Source organism: Geotrypetes seraphini, chromosome 6, assembly GCF_902459505.1.
Source record: "Geotrypetes seraphini chromosome 6, aGeoSer1.1, whole genome shotgun sequence".
Lineage (NCBI taxonomy): Eukaryota > Metazoa > Chordata > Amphibia > Gymnophiona > Dermophiidae > Geotrypetes > Geotrypetes seraphini.
Window position 1 is genome coordinate 180,698,745 of NC_047089.1, and position 12,504 is coordinate 180,711,248.

Below are 12,504 nucleotides of genomic sequence, written 5' to 3' on the forward strand. Positions count from 1 at the left end.
TTCATGTAATACATCAAATACAACATTCCAAACCATACTTATGTTCCACAATATCTTGAATATTATGTAATACACCTAATATTTAAACAATTATTATTAGAATAAAAACCCCTCCCATCCCCTCCCCTCCCGTTACAGAAAATACCATCCCAAAATAGTAAAAATAGTGATATATTCATCTACCATATAAGATTAATAATACCCACCCACACCCCCTCTTATCCAATATCTTACTTTGGGAAAATGTTACCACTCATTACAAAAGTCTGTTAATGGACCCCAAATCTTCTGAAAGTTTCCAAAATATCAATCTTTTTTTCTAACTTTAAAATTCTGCCTCAAAACCCCATTGATTTGACTTAAAATCAGTTTAGGATGGACTCCCCAGCCTCTAATCAATTGGATTTGGACATTGATTGCACTGGATCAGTGAGTTTGAAACGCTTGCTGGAGGGGGGCAGGAGCTTCGGACTTTGCCTCCTCCGTGTCCTCTTGGACTGATGAGCCGGCCTGGGTCTGTGCCTTCTGAAGAAAATCCTCACCTAGGGGCCGTTCTGGAGGTTGGCACAGTTTGCCTGCGTTCCAAGCCTGGGGACACTCTTGATGCAGTGCTCTGCTATGGTTGTGGAGTGGGCATTTTCACCCGATTTTATTCGGCTCCTCTGAATGGTGCTTCCTCAGACCCTGCTCATTTGACACAGCTGGAGGGTGGATCGGGGCTTCTTCGGTCTGTGGCAAAGCTTCCTTTCGGGAGCTCTCTTGTCTGGTTTTGGCAGACTTCGATTGCAATAGTTGCCATGCAGATTTTCTGTTTCTTCTGTCGCAAGCCACTGTATTTAATTTGGATCTGGCTGTTGCCTTTGCTGAGACTGGTCTTCTTGGCCTCCCTGAACATCCAGATTTGGAGGTTCTGATCCTTCTTCACATTTTCAGTGGATTGGTGTTCTGTAAGCTCCATTTGTGTTTTCCATTCCGTCCACAGATCCTGGGACAGGTTTCATAACAATGTGATCCCAGACAGCGTTTTCCAATCTGCTACAGCTACGTCTCTACTTTATCTTCTGAATCCTGCTCTTTGGCAGGTCTGAGCAGCCTGAGGTAGATTGCGCTGTGGTGTAGGTTTCCAGTGCACAGCCCTCCCTAGGGCTGGTGAGTGAATATTCAGGTTTCTCAGGATGCAGGAGGCTCTTCTGATACAAAATGTTCTTTGCCGCCCTAAGTTGCTCCCCGTAATAAAAAGTGCCATCCCTCCAGACCGGCACAGAAACGGATGGCTTATGCTCCTCTGCCAGCAGGTGGAGGTACTAACATTTGGATACAGTATAAGTTGGCTGTGCAGTCCCTCTTACAATCTGTCTTTTCTCAGTATCCAGCAAGTGGAGTTGTAAGGTTGTGCAGTCTGTTTGTTTGTTTTGGGCCTATTGGATCTGGTTAGGGAATTTTTCTGGTCCCTTTTGCTGTCTGGATATAGCTTGGGGACCCTCTTGAGGGTTCTACCAACTTCGGAGGTGCCACTCTCAAAGGTCGAGTCCTCCCCCCTCCCCCCATTTCTCCCACCTCCCCAGGTTTTCTGTGTTTAGAGGAGACTCAACTGTACGTCTTGCCACTGATACCGGCACTGACTACAGTTTAGAATGCCATGTGGAGTCTGCTCTAACTTGATACAGTTGATGAGCTGTGAAAAGTTTATGCTCCGTTTAATTCTTGTGTCCTTCTTTTTTTCTTTTTTAAAGTAGTCCTGAGGGCGCTTGGTACGGCGTTGTTGTTTGTGGTTTTTAGGCGCATTCAGTATGAGCGCTTAAAAAAGCAGAACAAGTGCGTTTTCTGTGAGTGCCGAGCGGTGGGTACACAAAATGTTTCAGCCGCCTCGAGGGAGACCCAACTTCTAGTGTCAGCGAGTCAGGCTCCCCTTTGCGCTTGCATCGCTCATTGACAGGAGGCGCTGGTGAGGTCTGGACCTCTCCTGCTGCCCACGCCAGGGTTCCTCGGCGGTCTGGCAGATTTGGGATTGTGGACCACTGGGGTGGATGGGGATTCTCTTGTCGCTGCGGCTGGGGATGCTAGTGATGTTTCTGTAGTGGTGGGGTTGAGTTGGCTTTGGTGCCACATTTGTTTTCAGGTGATAGTTTAGCAATGGTTTCTTTCCTTTATACGCAGATGAATCCAGAGCCCCACCCTTTCTGGATAGTGTCTGTCGTTTTTTTCTTTGCAACTTTAGAAGTTTGTTATGATTGATGGTTGTATTCTGTGTTATTGCCTTTTGAGATTTGTTATGGGAAAGAAGTTTTTTACATGCTATGCCTATTGATGGTTACGGATGCTTGGGCAAGGAGCTATATTGGAGATACAGGAGGAGTGACAGCCAATAGGACCACCTGTCAATCAGTTTCTCTATCTCCGCCTGCTGGTAAATGTGTGCTATCCCCATTTTTGGCGAGCATTTTTGGTGGGCGAGCATTTTTGGCGAGCTTTTTTGGTGGGATCCAGCCCGAGAGAGGCACGCGTGCACTGCGCTGCCCCTCCCCCGAACCAGCGGGGTTGCTTCATTTCATCGCCGATGAGCCCAGCCTTTTTGGTGGGATCCAGCCCGAGAGAGGCACGCGTGCACTGCGCTGCCCCTCCCCCGAACCAGCGGGGTTGCTTCATTTCATCGCCGACGAGCCCAGCCTTTTTGGTGGGATCCAGCCCGAGAGAGGCACGTGTGCACTGCGCTGCCCCTCCCCCGAACCAGCGGGGTTGCTTCATTTCATCGCCACCCCAACGGCGTGCCGCCAATCGGCGCGCGGCTAAGGTGCACGGCAAAGGCGCGTGCGCCTTAGAACGCGCCTTTGTGAAGCGTCCTGGTGAAGCTTCCTGATCTACTAGCCAGGAGAGGAGACTTCTTCTGTCGAGACTCCGCGGTGGGAACCAACCCACGCCACCAAAGTGAACGAGAGACACCATTGACCCCGCTCCACCTCCTCCCCACTGCTAGTCGGGAAAGGAGACGTTCTCCGTCAAGATTCGGCGGCAGGAACCAGCACACACCGCCAAAGAGAGCCTGACGCCGCAAAGACCATCCCTGCTTGGCTCCTCTTCCGAACCAAACCGTCCCCCCAGCCCTTTCGAGGGCCGCCAAAAACCTCCTGCCCACAGGACATTTCGGCCTCGCTTTTACTCATTTCACTGTCTGCAGGAATCCTCGCCCACTTAAGGGCCGCCGAAATTTCTGCCACTTGGATCAAACCCCTACTTGTTACTGCCTTTATTACTATTTAAACTTAAGATCCATAGTAGATGATGACGGCAGATAAAGACCCGAATGGTCCATCCAGTCTGCCCAACCTGATTCAATTAAAATTATTATTTTTTTTTCTTCTTAGCTATTTCTGGGCGAGAATCCAAAGCTTTACCCGGTACTGTGCTTGGGTTCCAACTGCCAAAATCTCTGTTAAGACTTACTCCAGCCCATCTACACCCTCCCAGCCATTGAAGCCCTCCCCATCCTCCACCAAACGGCCATACACAGACACAGACCGTGCAAGTCTGCCCAGTAACTGGCCTAGTTCAATCTTTAATATTATTTTCTGATTCTAAATCTTCTGTGTTCATCCCACGCTTCTTTGAACTCAGTCAGTTTTACTCTCCACCACCTCTCTCGGGAGCGCATTCCAGGCATCCACCACCCTCTCCGTAAAGTAGAATTTCCTAACATTGCCCCTGAATCTACCACCCCTCAACCTCAAATTATGTCCTCTGGTTTTACCATTTTCCTTTCTCTGGAAAAGATTTTGTTCTACGTTAATACCCTTTAAGTATTTGAACGTCTGAATCATATCTCCCCTGTCTCTCCTTTCCTCTAGAGTATACATATTCAGGGCTTCCAGTCTCTCCTCATACGTCTTCTGGCGCAAGCCTCCTATCATTTTTGTCGCCCTCCTCTGGACCGCCTCAAGTCTTCTTACATCTTTCGCCAGATACGGTCTCTAAAACTGAACACAATACTCCAAGTGGGGCCTCACCAATGACCTGTACAGGGGCATCAACACCTTCTTCCTTCTACTGACTACGCCTCTCTTTATACAGCCCAGAATCCTTCTGGCAGCAGCCACTGCCTTGTCACACTGTTTTTTCGCCTTTAGATCTTCGGACACTATCACCCCAAGGTCCCTCTCCCCGTCCGTGCATATCAGCTTCTCTCCTCCCAGCATATACGGTTCCTTCCTATTATTAATCCCCAAATGCATTACTCTGCATTTCTTTGCATTGAATTTTAGTTGCCAGGCATTAGACCATTCCTCTAACTTTTGCAGATCCTTTTTCATATTCTCCACTCCCTCTTCGGTGTCTACTCTGTTACAAATCTTGGTATCATCTGCAAAAAGGCACACTTTTCCTTCTAACCCTTCAGCAATGTCACTTACATACATATTGAACAGGATTGGCCCCAGCACCGAACCCTGAGGGACTCCACTAGTCACCTTTCCTTCCTTCGAGCGACTTCCATTAACCACCACCCTCTGGCGTCTGTCCGACAGCCAGTTTCTGACCCAGTTCACCACTTTGGGTCCTAACTTCAGCCCTTCAAGTTTGTTCAACAGCCTCCTATGAGGAACTGTATCAAAGGCTTTGCTGAAATCCAAGTAAATTACATCTAGCATATGTCCTCGATCCAGCTCTCTGGTTACCCAATCAAAAAATTCAATCAGGTTCGTTTGGCATGATTTACCTTTTGTAAAGCCATGTTGCCTCGGATCCTGTAACCCATTAGATTCAAGGAAATACACTATCCTTTCTTTCAGCAACACTTCCATTATTTTTCCAACAACTGAAATGAGGCTCACCGGCCTGTAGTTTCCTGCTTCATCCCTGTGACCACTTTTATGAATAGGGACCACATCCGCTCTCCTCCAATCCCCAGGAATCACTCCCATCTCCAGAGATTTGTTGAACAAGTCTTTAATGGGACTCGCCAGAACCTCTCTGAGCTCCCTTAGTATCCTGGGATGGATCCCGTCTGGTCCCATCGCTTTGTCCACCTTCAGTTTTTCAAGTTGCTCATAAACACCCTCCTCCGTGAACGGCGCAGAATCTACTCCATTTTCTCGTGTAACTTTGCCAGACAATCTCGGTCCTTCTCCAGGATTTTCTTCTGTGAACACAGAACAGAAGTATTTGTTTAGCACATTTGCTTTCTCCTCATCACTCTCCACATATTTGTTCCCAGCATCTTTTAGCCTAGCAATTCCATTTTTTATCTTCTTCCTTTCACTAATATATCTGAAAAAATTTTTATCTCCCTTTTTACATTTTTAGCCATTTGTTCTTCCGCCTGTGCCTTCGCCAAACGTATCTCTCTCTTGGCTTCTTTCAGTTTCACCCTGTAGTCCTTTCTGCTCTCCTCTTCTTGGGTTTTTTTATATTTCATGAACGCCAACTCTTTCGCCTTTATTTTCTCAGCCACTAGGTTGGAGAACCATATTGGCTTCCTTTTTCTCTTGTTTTTATTGATTTTCTTCACATAAAGGTCCGTAGCCATTTTTATCGCTCCTTTCAGCTTAGACCACTGTCTTTCCACTTCTCTTATGTCCTCCCATCCTAACAGCTCTTTCTTCAGGTACTTTCCCATTGCATTAAAGTCCGTACGTTTGAAATCTAGGACTTTAAGTATCGTGCGGCCGCTCTCCACTTTAGCCGTTATATCAAACCAAACCATTTGATGATCGCTACTACCCAGGTGAGCACCCACTCGAACATTAGAGATACTCTCTCCATTTGTGAGGACCAGATCCAATATCGCTTTTTCCCTTGTGGGTTCCGTCACCATTTGTCTGAGCAGAGCCTCTTGAAAGGCATCCACAATCTCCCTACTTCTTTCCGATTCCGCAGACGGAACATTCCAGTCCGCATCCGGCAGGTTGAAATCTCCCAACAGCAGAATCTCCTCTTTCCTTCCAAACTTTTGGATATCCACAATCAGATCCTTATCAATTTGCTGCGATTGAGTCGGAGGTCTGTAGACTACACCCACGTAGATAGAAGTTCCATCTTCTCTTTTCAGAGCAATCCATATCGCTTCTTCCTCTCCCCAAGTTTAACTGCTTATACTGTTCATTGTCTCTTACAGCTCACTGCCTATATTCCTATCTAACTCATAATCTTAGCTTGTTCATTTGTCCAAAGACCCTCCCTCTCTACCGCTCACAAACACCTACCTAACCGGAATATTTCATATCTACTCGCCACTACTCAAACATCTGCCTCCCCTCCTACCCTGCATCTCCAGTCTGCCCGCCCCCCTCTTCCCGCGCACCCCCCCCTAGCTACTCTACCTATCTACAAACATGTCTAGCCCTACCCACAAGCTCACTGCCCTTCTCCTTCTCTACCTGCTTACTACAAGAGGCTGGATCCCTAAAGCTTTAGCCTTCGAACCTATACCCACCTACATCGCATGGACTAGAATCCCGGGACACGACAAACCCCTCCGACCCCACCGATTCATTCAGGACATCACAGAAACAGGTCCTTTCCCCATCCCTGTGATCCACACAACCCGCCACGCACCCAGACCAACACAAATCAAAAAACGATCCCTAAAAAATTTACAACGCACGGAACTCTTGCCCCCCCCAGAACAATCCTTTCTCCCTGGCGCCTACCTGAACATTCGCTCGATTAGAAACAAAGCTCAACTCTTCAAAGATTGGCTTGAAGAAACTCATCTGGACTTTGTACTTCTAACAGAAACATGGCTCATTTCCGACCAGGATACCATCATAGCAGACATTCTCCCACCACACTACAAAATCATCCCCCTCTCAAGAAACTCCAAAAGGGGAGGTGGCCTGGCCATCATACTACATGACCACTTTCACTTCCAAATCCTAGATTCCAAATTAACCAATAATCTAGAAATCCTCACCTGCAAAATCTCTAAAACCGACCTCATCGATAATCTCAACATCACGCTATTCTACATCCCCCCTAATAAATGGAACCTAGCAAAAGAAGACTACTTCGAATATCTTATCACAAATTCGGCAGCTGGCACCCACAACCTCCTAGCAGGTGACATCAACCTTCACCTTGAACAAGAAGAAAACCCCAATGTTGCAGACCTATACTCCTTCCTCACCTCATTAGGCTTCGCCAAACCCCCTCCTACCACAACACACAATAAAGGTAACCAGCTCGACATGGTCACTTTCCTTTCCAACCCCTCTACTACTCCACACATAAGTCTCACAAAACAAAACTGGTCTAACACCCTCTGGTCCGATCACCTCCTATGCCATTTTGAACTATCCTGGCTCAAAAAACAACCAGACAGGAAATACACACCTAACCAAGCAAAGACGATGACCTGGACAAGAGAGAAAATTAATCCTGTAGATTTCTGGTCCCACTACACCCTCATTTCCAAATCCGACCCCAACCCCAACTTCCACCTTGACTGGAAATACTTCAGCGACCAAGTCCTTAACACCATCGCCCCCCCAAGACTCCGCAAAAAAAACCCTCCGCCCTCAAACAAATGGTTTGATGCGGATCTCTTAGCCATAAAACGCGAAGTAAGGAAACTAGAACGAACATGGCGCAAATCAGGAACCGACAATGACAGACTTAACAGGCGAAAAAAAGTCAGCGAATACAAAAAATCCATAGTCGAAAAACGCAGTAAATACTACTCCCAACTCATCAACACCCCTTCGCTAAACAGCAAAGCACTTTTCCGACTAGTCAACACCCTCCTAGATACCGATTCTCATAAATGCTCTAGCTCAGAACTCCCGCCCCCCCCGCAACAATCCTAGCTGACCACTTCGCCAATAAAATCCGAACCCTAAAATTGTCACTTACAACTCCCAATACTGAGACAATTCCTAACCTTCCAGCAATAGACACAACAGGCTCAAGGGCTGACATAACCTGTAGCTCATTCGAAAGCCCAGACTGGAACCTTTTTCTCAAACTCTTCTCAAAATATGCCAACTCTAACTGCCTATTAGACAACTGCCCACCCACCATTATTAATTCTGCCCCCCCCCCCCAATTCAAAGCCGAACTCTTCAATTGGGTCTCATTATGCCTGTCCACTGGCCTCTTCCCAACAGAACTCGGCCACATCCTCGTATCCCCCCGCCTCAAAAACAACAAAGAACCCATCTCCTCCACTACCAACTATAGACCCATCGCCAACATACCACTCTTCCAAAAACTTATGGAAGGCCTCATTAACCATGACCTAATGAACTACCTAGAAAAGTTCAACATCCTTCCTGATTCCCAATCCGGCTTCCGCTCTAACCACAGCACAGCAACAGTCCTAGCTGCCCTAACCAACTACCTCCTCCAATTATTTTCCCTGGGCAAAAGCGCCCTAGTACTCCAATTCGACCTAAGCAGCGCTTTCGATCTGGTCGACCATGATATCATGCTCCGCTGCCTTGACTCCATCGGCATTTCCGGCCAAGTACTACACTGGTTCTCAAGCTTCCTAACTAGCCGTACCTATCAAGTCCACAGCAATGGAACCTTCTTCCATCAATGGCGTAATTCCTGCGGAGTCCCACAAGGCTCCCCACTATCCCCCTCACTCTTTAACATCTACTTGGCACCTCTAGCACGGACACTAGCTGACCTTAACCTTAAATCATTCATTTACACTGATGACATTACCATCATCATCCCCTTAACTTCACTCACCCCACAGACGGAACAACTCACATCCTCCATCCTCACCAAGTTAGAACAATGGACCTCACAATTTAAATTAAAATTGAACACTGAAAAAACCAAAATCTTTTTAGCAAGCCCTACCCATAAAATATCAAACACCTCCATAAAATTGAACAGCCTAGATTACCCTATCAACCCCTCCATAAAAATACTCGGAGTCATCCTAGATAGATGCTTAACTTTCGAAGACCATACCAATGCCCAGGTCAAAAAATGCTTTTTTACCCTCTGGAAACTTCGCACTATCAAACACCACTTCGACCACCTCTCCTTCCGCTTACTAGTCCAATCATTAATCTTAAGCATATTGGACTACTGTAATATCATATACCTAGGAGCTTACAAAAACACCATTAAGCACCTAAGAATAGTACAAAATGCCGCCGGCCGCCTCATATTCGGCCTCAAAAAATACGACCACGTTAGCCCCTATTATGCTAAACTCCACTGGCTGCCGGTGGAGGCAAGAATCGCCTTTAAATTCGCTTGCCTCTGCTTCAAAACCTTAGCAGGCTCCTCACCAATCTACCTATCTGAACACCTTGAAATTGCATGTCCCTCTCGCACCCGAAACACCTTCCTGTTCTCCTTTCCCTCCCTGAAGGGCTGCCTCTACAAAAAATTCCTTGACCAATCCCTAGCATTCCAAGCGGGCAAATGGAACAGATGCCTCTCTACCCTCATTTCCAATTCCCCCCACTATCAAACATTCCGGAAACTAACCAAAACCTACCTCTTTGACAAGTTCCTCTGATTAACCCTCCCTCCTCCTCCATTCCCTCCTGACCTCCCCCCCCTAGACCCTTACCGCCTCATGCAACACTGCTATCTGTAACGCTGCTGTATCTAACTAACCTAGCCGCCAAAATAACTTCACAGGATATTTACTGTCAAAAATGTAAAGGTAACTTGACCGAATATGTATCTTCCAAAATGTAAATCTAATATTAACGAAATTGTAATATCGCTGTAAATGTACAGTCTCTCCTTCTGTTAACCGCATAGAACTTCCATGGTAATGCGGTATACAAGAATAAAGTTGTTATTATTATTATTATTATTGGTCTCTGGATTCATCTGCTGAATCTAAAGGAAAGAAATTTAACAGGTAAGAACATAATTTTTCCTATTCCAGTTTTTCCAATAAAATGAATGGCAACTCCTGTCATAATAAGTAATAATTTATTATTATTTGCAGAAATTTGACTTTTCTTCCTCATTGACATTCCAAATAAAATAGTATCATAGGATAGAGCCACAGGATTTTCTTTCAAGCAATTTATTTAGCCCCAAATCAATCTCCAAAAAGCCAAAATAAATGGACAGTAGAATAATAAATGATCTAAAGTCCCTACTTCAAGATGACAATCTGTTTGACTTAGAGCTATCCAGAAAGCTCGGTGCAACAGAAAAAACAAGTTTGCTTCTTTCCATTAACTTTCTTACTGCTTGGCTATCCAAATACTGAATGAAACCTAGTGCACAGCAGCCTTATGTGACAAAATTCTAATTTACACACTTTCTCCATCTGCTGGTAGATGGGCACAGCCAATAAGAATTGTCTAATCCTTTGGGACTCGAGGAAAAAAAAATCAGGTAATAACTATTCCTTAAAAATCACCACTAACTTTTTGTTTGTGTTGACAGGATTGGGATTCTTCTCTAGTGAAGTCTTTACGACTGAAGAAAAGGGAAAAGAGGGTATGTAAATGTTCAGTCAATTTTAAACATCAGGCCTTCTCTGCATCCAATGAAACAGATTGTGTGAGGGCACTATGGAACTGCTTGCCAGAGAACTGTATGCTGACGTTCTTCCAGCATGTTAAGAGCTATACTGTTAATCCCAAAGAGAAGGCAAGAAATTGGTTTCTTCCCTTTTCAGGGTTTTCAAGATTTAATTTTGTTATAAAAATTCTTCTTCCTCAGGGGTCCAAGATGCACATGTACACTGTGTTTTACAAATTTTATGTCCAAACGTTCTATCCCATATGGTTCTTTGTATACTGGACAATGTACATCTTGGACCCCCTAGGGAAAAAGTGATTTCGAAATACAGACCGTTTCAGGTCCTTTTTATAAATTCTTTATTCATTTTTAAAACACATACAATAAGTGAAATACAGAATAAATTAATCATTTTACAATATAGACATCATTTAAATTTTTCAATATTCATACATATTAATATCCTCCTCTACCCCCACCGAATCTTTTCCAACAATTTTTCCAACCATGTTTACCTCCCTCCCTGGATGTGTATATTATCTAATAACAAACCATAACTATAGAGATTCTACAAAGGACGTCAATGGGCCCCAAATTAATTTTTTTTTTTTTTATTTATATATATTTATTGAATTTTTTCAATATAATCAAGCATAACTTGTACAGAAAGGAAATTCAGCAAAAGAATTAATAATTAAACATAATACTTCAATCAAACATCAAATATAAGCTAAATCTCTACTCAAGTCCACAAATAGGATCCAAGGTGGATGGTGGGCAAGTAATACAAAGATAAATTAAATTAAGTAAATTATTACTAGTAGACTGAAAATACACCTTTCCTTAATCTAAGCACTCATGTTCCACCTTTCTCCAAACTTGAAGTTGATAGAAAGGTTGTCAGTTGAGATGGCTCAAAGAAGACAAATTTATGTGAACGATAATTAATTACACATTTACATGGATGTCGCAAGTAAAATGTAGCCCCTAGAGCCATAACACCAGGTTTCCTTAGCAAAAATTCACGTCTCCTCCGCTGGGTCTCCTTGGCCAAATCTGGGAACATCTGTATTTTACAACCTAAAAATTCTTTTTGTTTATTCTTAAAGAAAAGTCTCAGCAACCAGTTTTTATCTGGCGCGAGCGCTACTGTTATAAGTAAAGTTGCTGGTTCCGCCAGTTCTTTATCCGATGTTTCCAGAATATTAGATAAATTCATAGAGTCCTGTCCCGTATTCTGTTGTTGTTGTTGCATTTTCTTATTTGGAAGGTAATAAACTTTTGTAAATGGTGGTAATGTTTCTTCAGAGAGCTCCAATATTTCAATCATATAACGCTTAAGCATTTCTCTAGGGGCTATCATAGGCACCTTAGGAAAATTAATCAGCCTAAGATTGTTATTTCGAGAAAAATTTTCCATTACCTCCATTTTCCTTCTTAAGTCAGTATTATCTTTAATTAATGTCTCAATAGTTTGTTTAGAAACCTTTATATCTTGAAATACATTCTGTATTGAGGTCTTAGAGTCCTCAATTTCTCTTTTCAAATCTTTAATTTCAGTCTCATGTTTGTTAAATTTATTTTCAAATTGTTGTAACTGTGGACTTATAGACTTTGCCAAGTTAGCCACTAAATCCCACAAAGAGTCTAATGTTACCTCCTGGGGCTTCTCTATTTGAAGATAGTGTAATTTAGGTTGATTTAGCTCACCCACTGGCAAACTGTCTCTTCCAACGTCCTGTTTGGTTCCTGCTTCCCCCTCCGCTTCCTCCTCAGTCTCCGCAATCGGGCTTCCCTGCAGCAGCAAGGACCCCGGCAACACAGTTCCCCTTTTGATCTCCTGAGCCTCCGGGAGGAGGAAAACTCCAACTTCCGGGAGTGCCTCCGCTCGCGGCGAACTGGTGGACTGAGGGCGTGGGGGAGGTGCTCTCACGTCGGGGCTTAGAGATGTTTCTGGCCCCATGGAGAACGACGCAGACTCGCCGCCACTGCGCGCCTCCTGCAGGGAACTCCCCGACGATGTTGTTGGCGTTTGCTGCATTCTCCGGACAAGCTCTT

General features: G+C 44.6%; 1 protein-coding gene across 1 annotated transcript in view; it reads left to right on the forward strand.

Annotated features, from left to right (window-relative positions):
• Positions 1-12,504, forward strand: part of RACGAP1 (Rac GTPase activating protein 1) — a 94,526-nt gene that overhangs the window by 32,743 nt on the left and 49,279 nt on the right. The window contains exon 6 of the mRNA XM_033947527.1: positions 10,369-10,422. Within this exon, the coding sequence (XP_033803418.1) occupies positions 10,369-10,422 (54 nt within the window). The remainder of the gene's footprint in view (positions 1-10,368; positions 10,423-12,504) is intronic.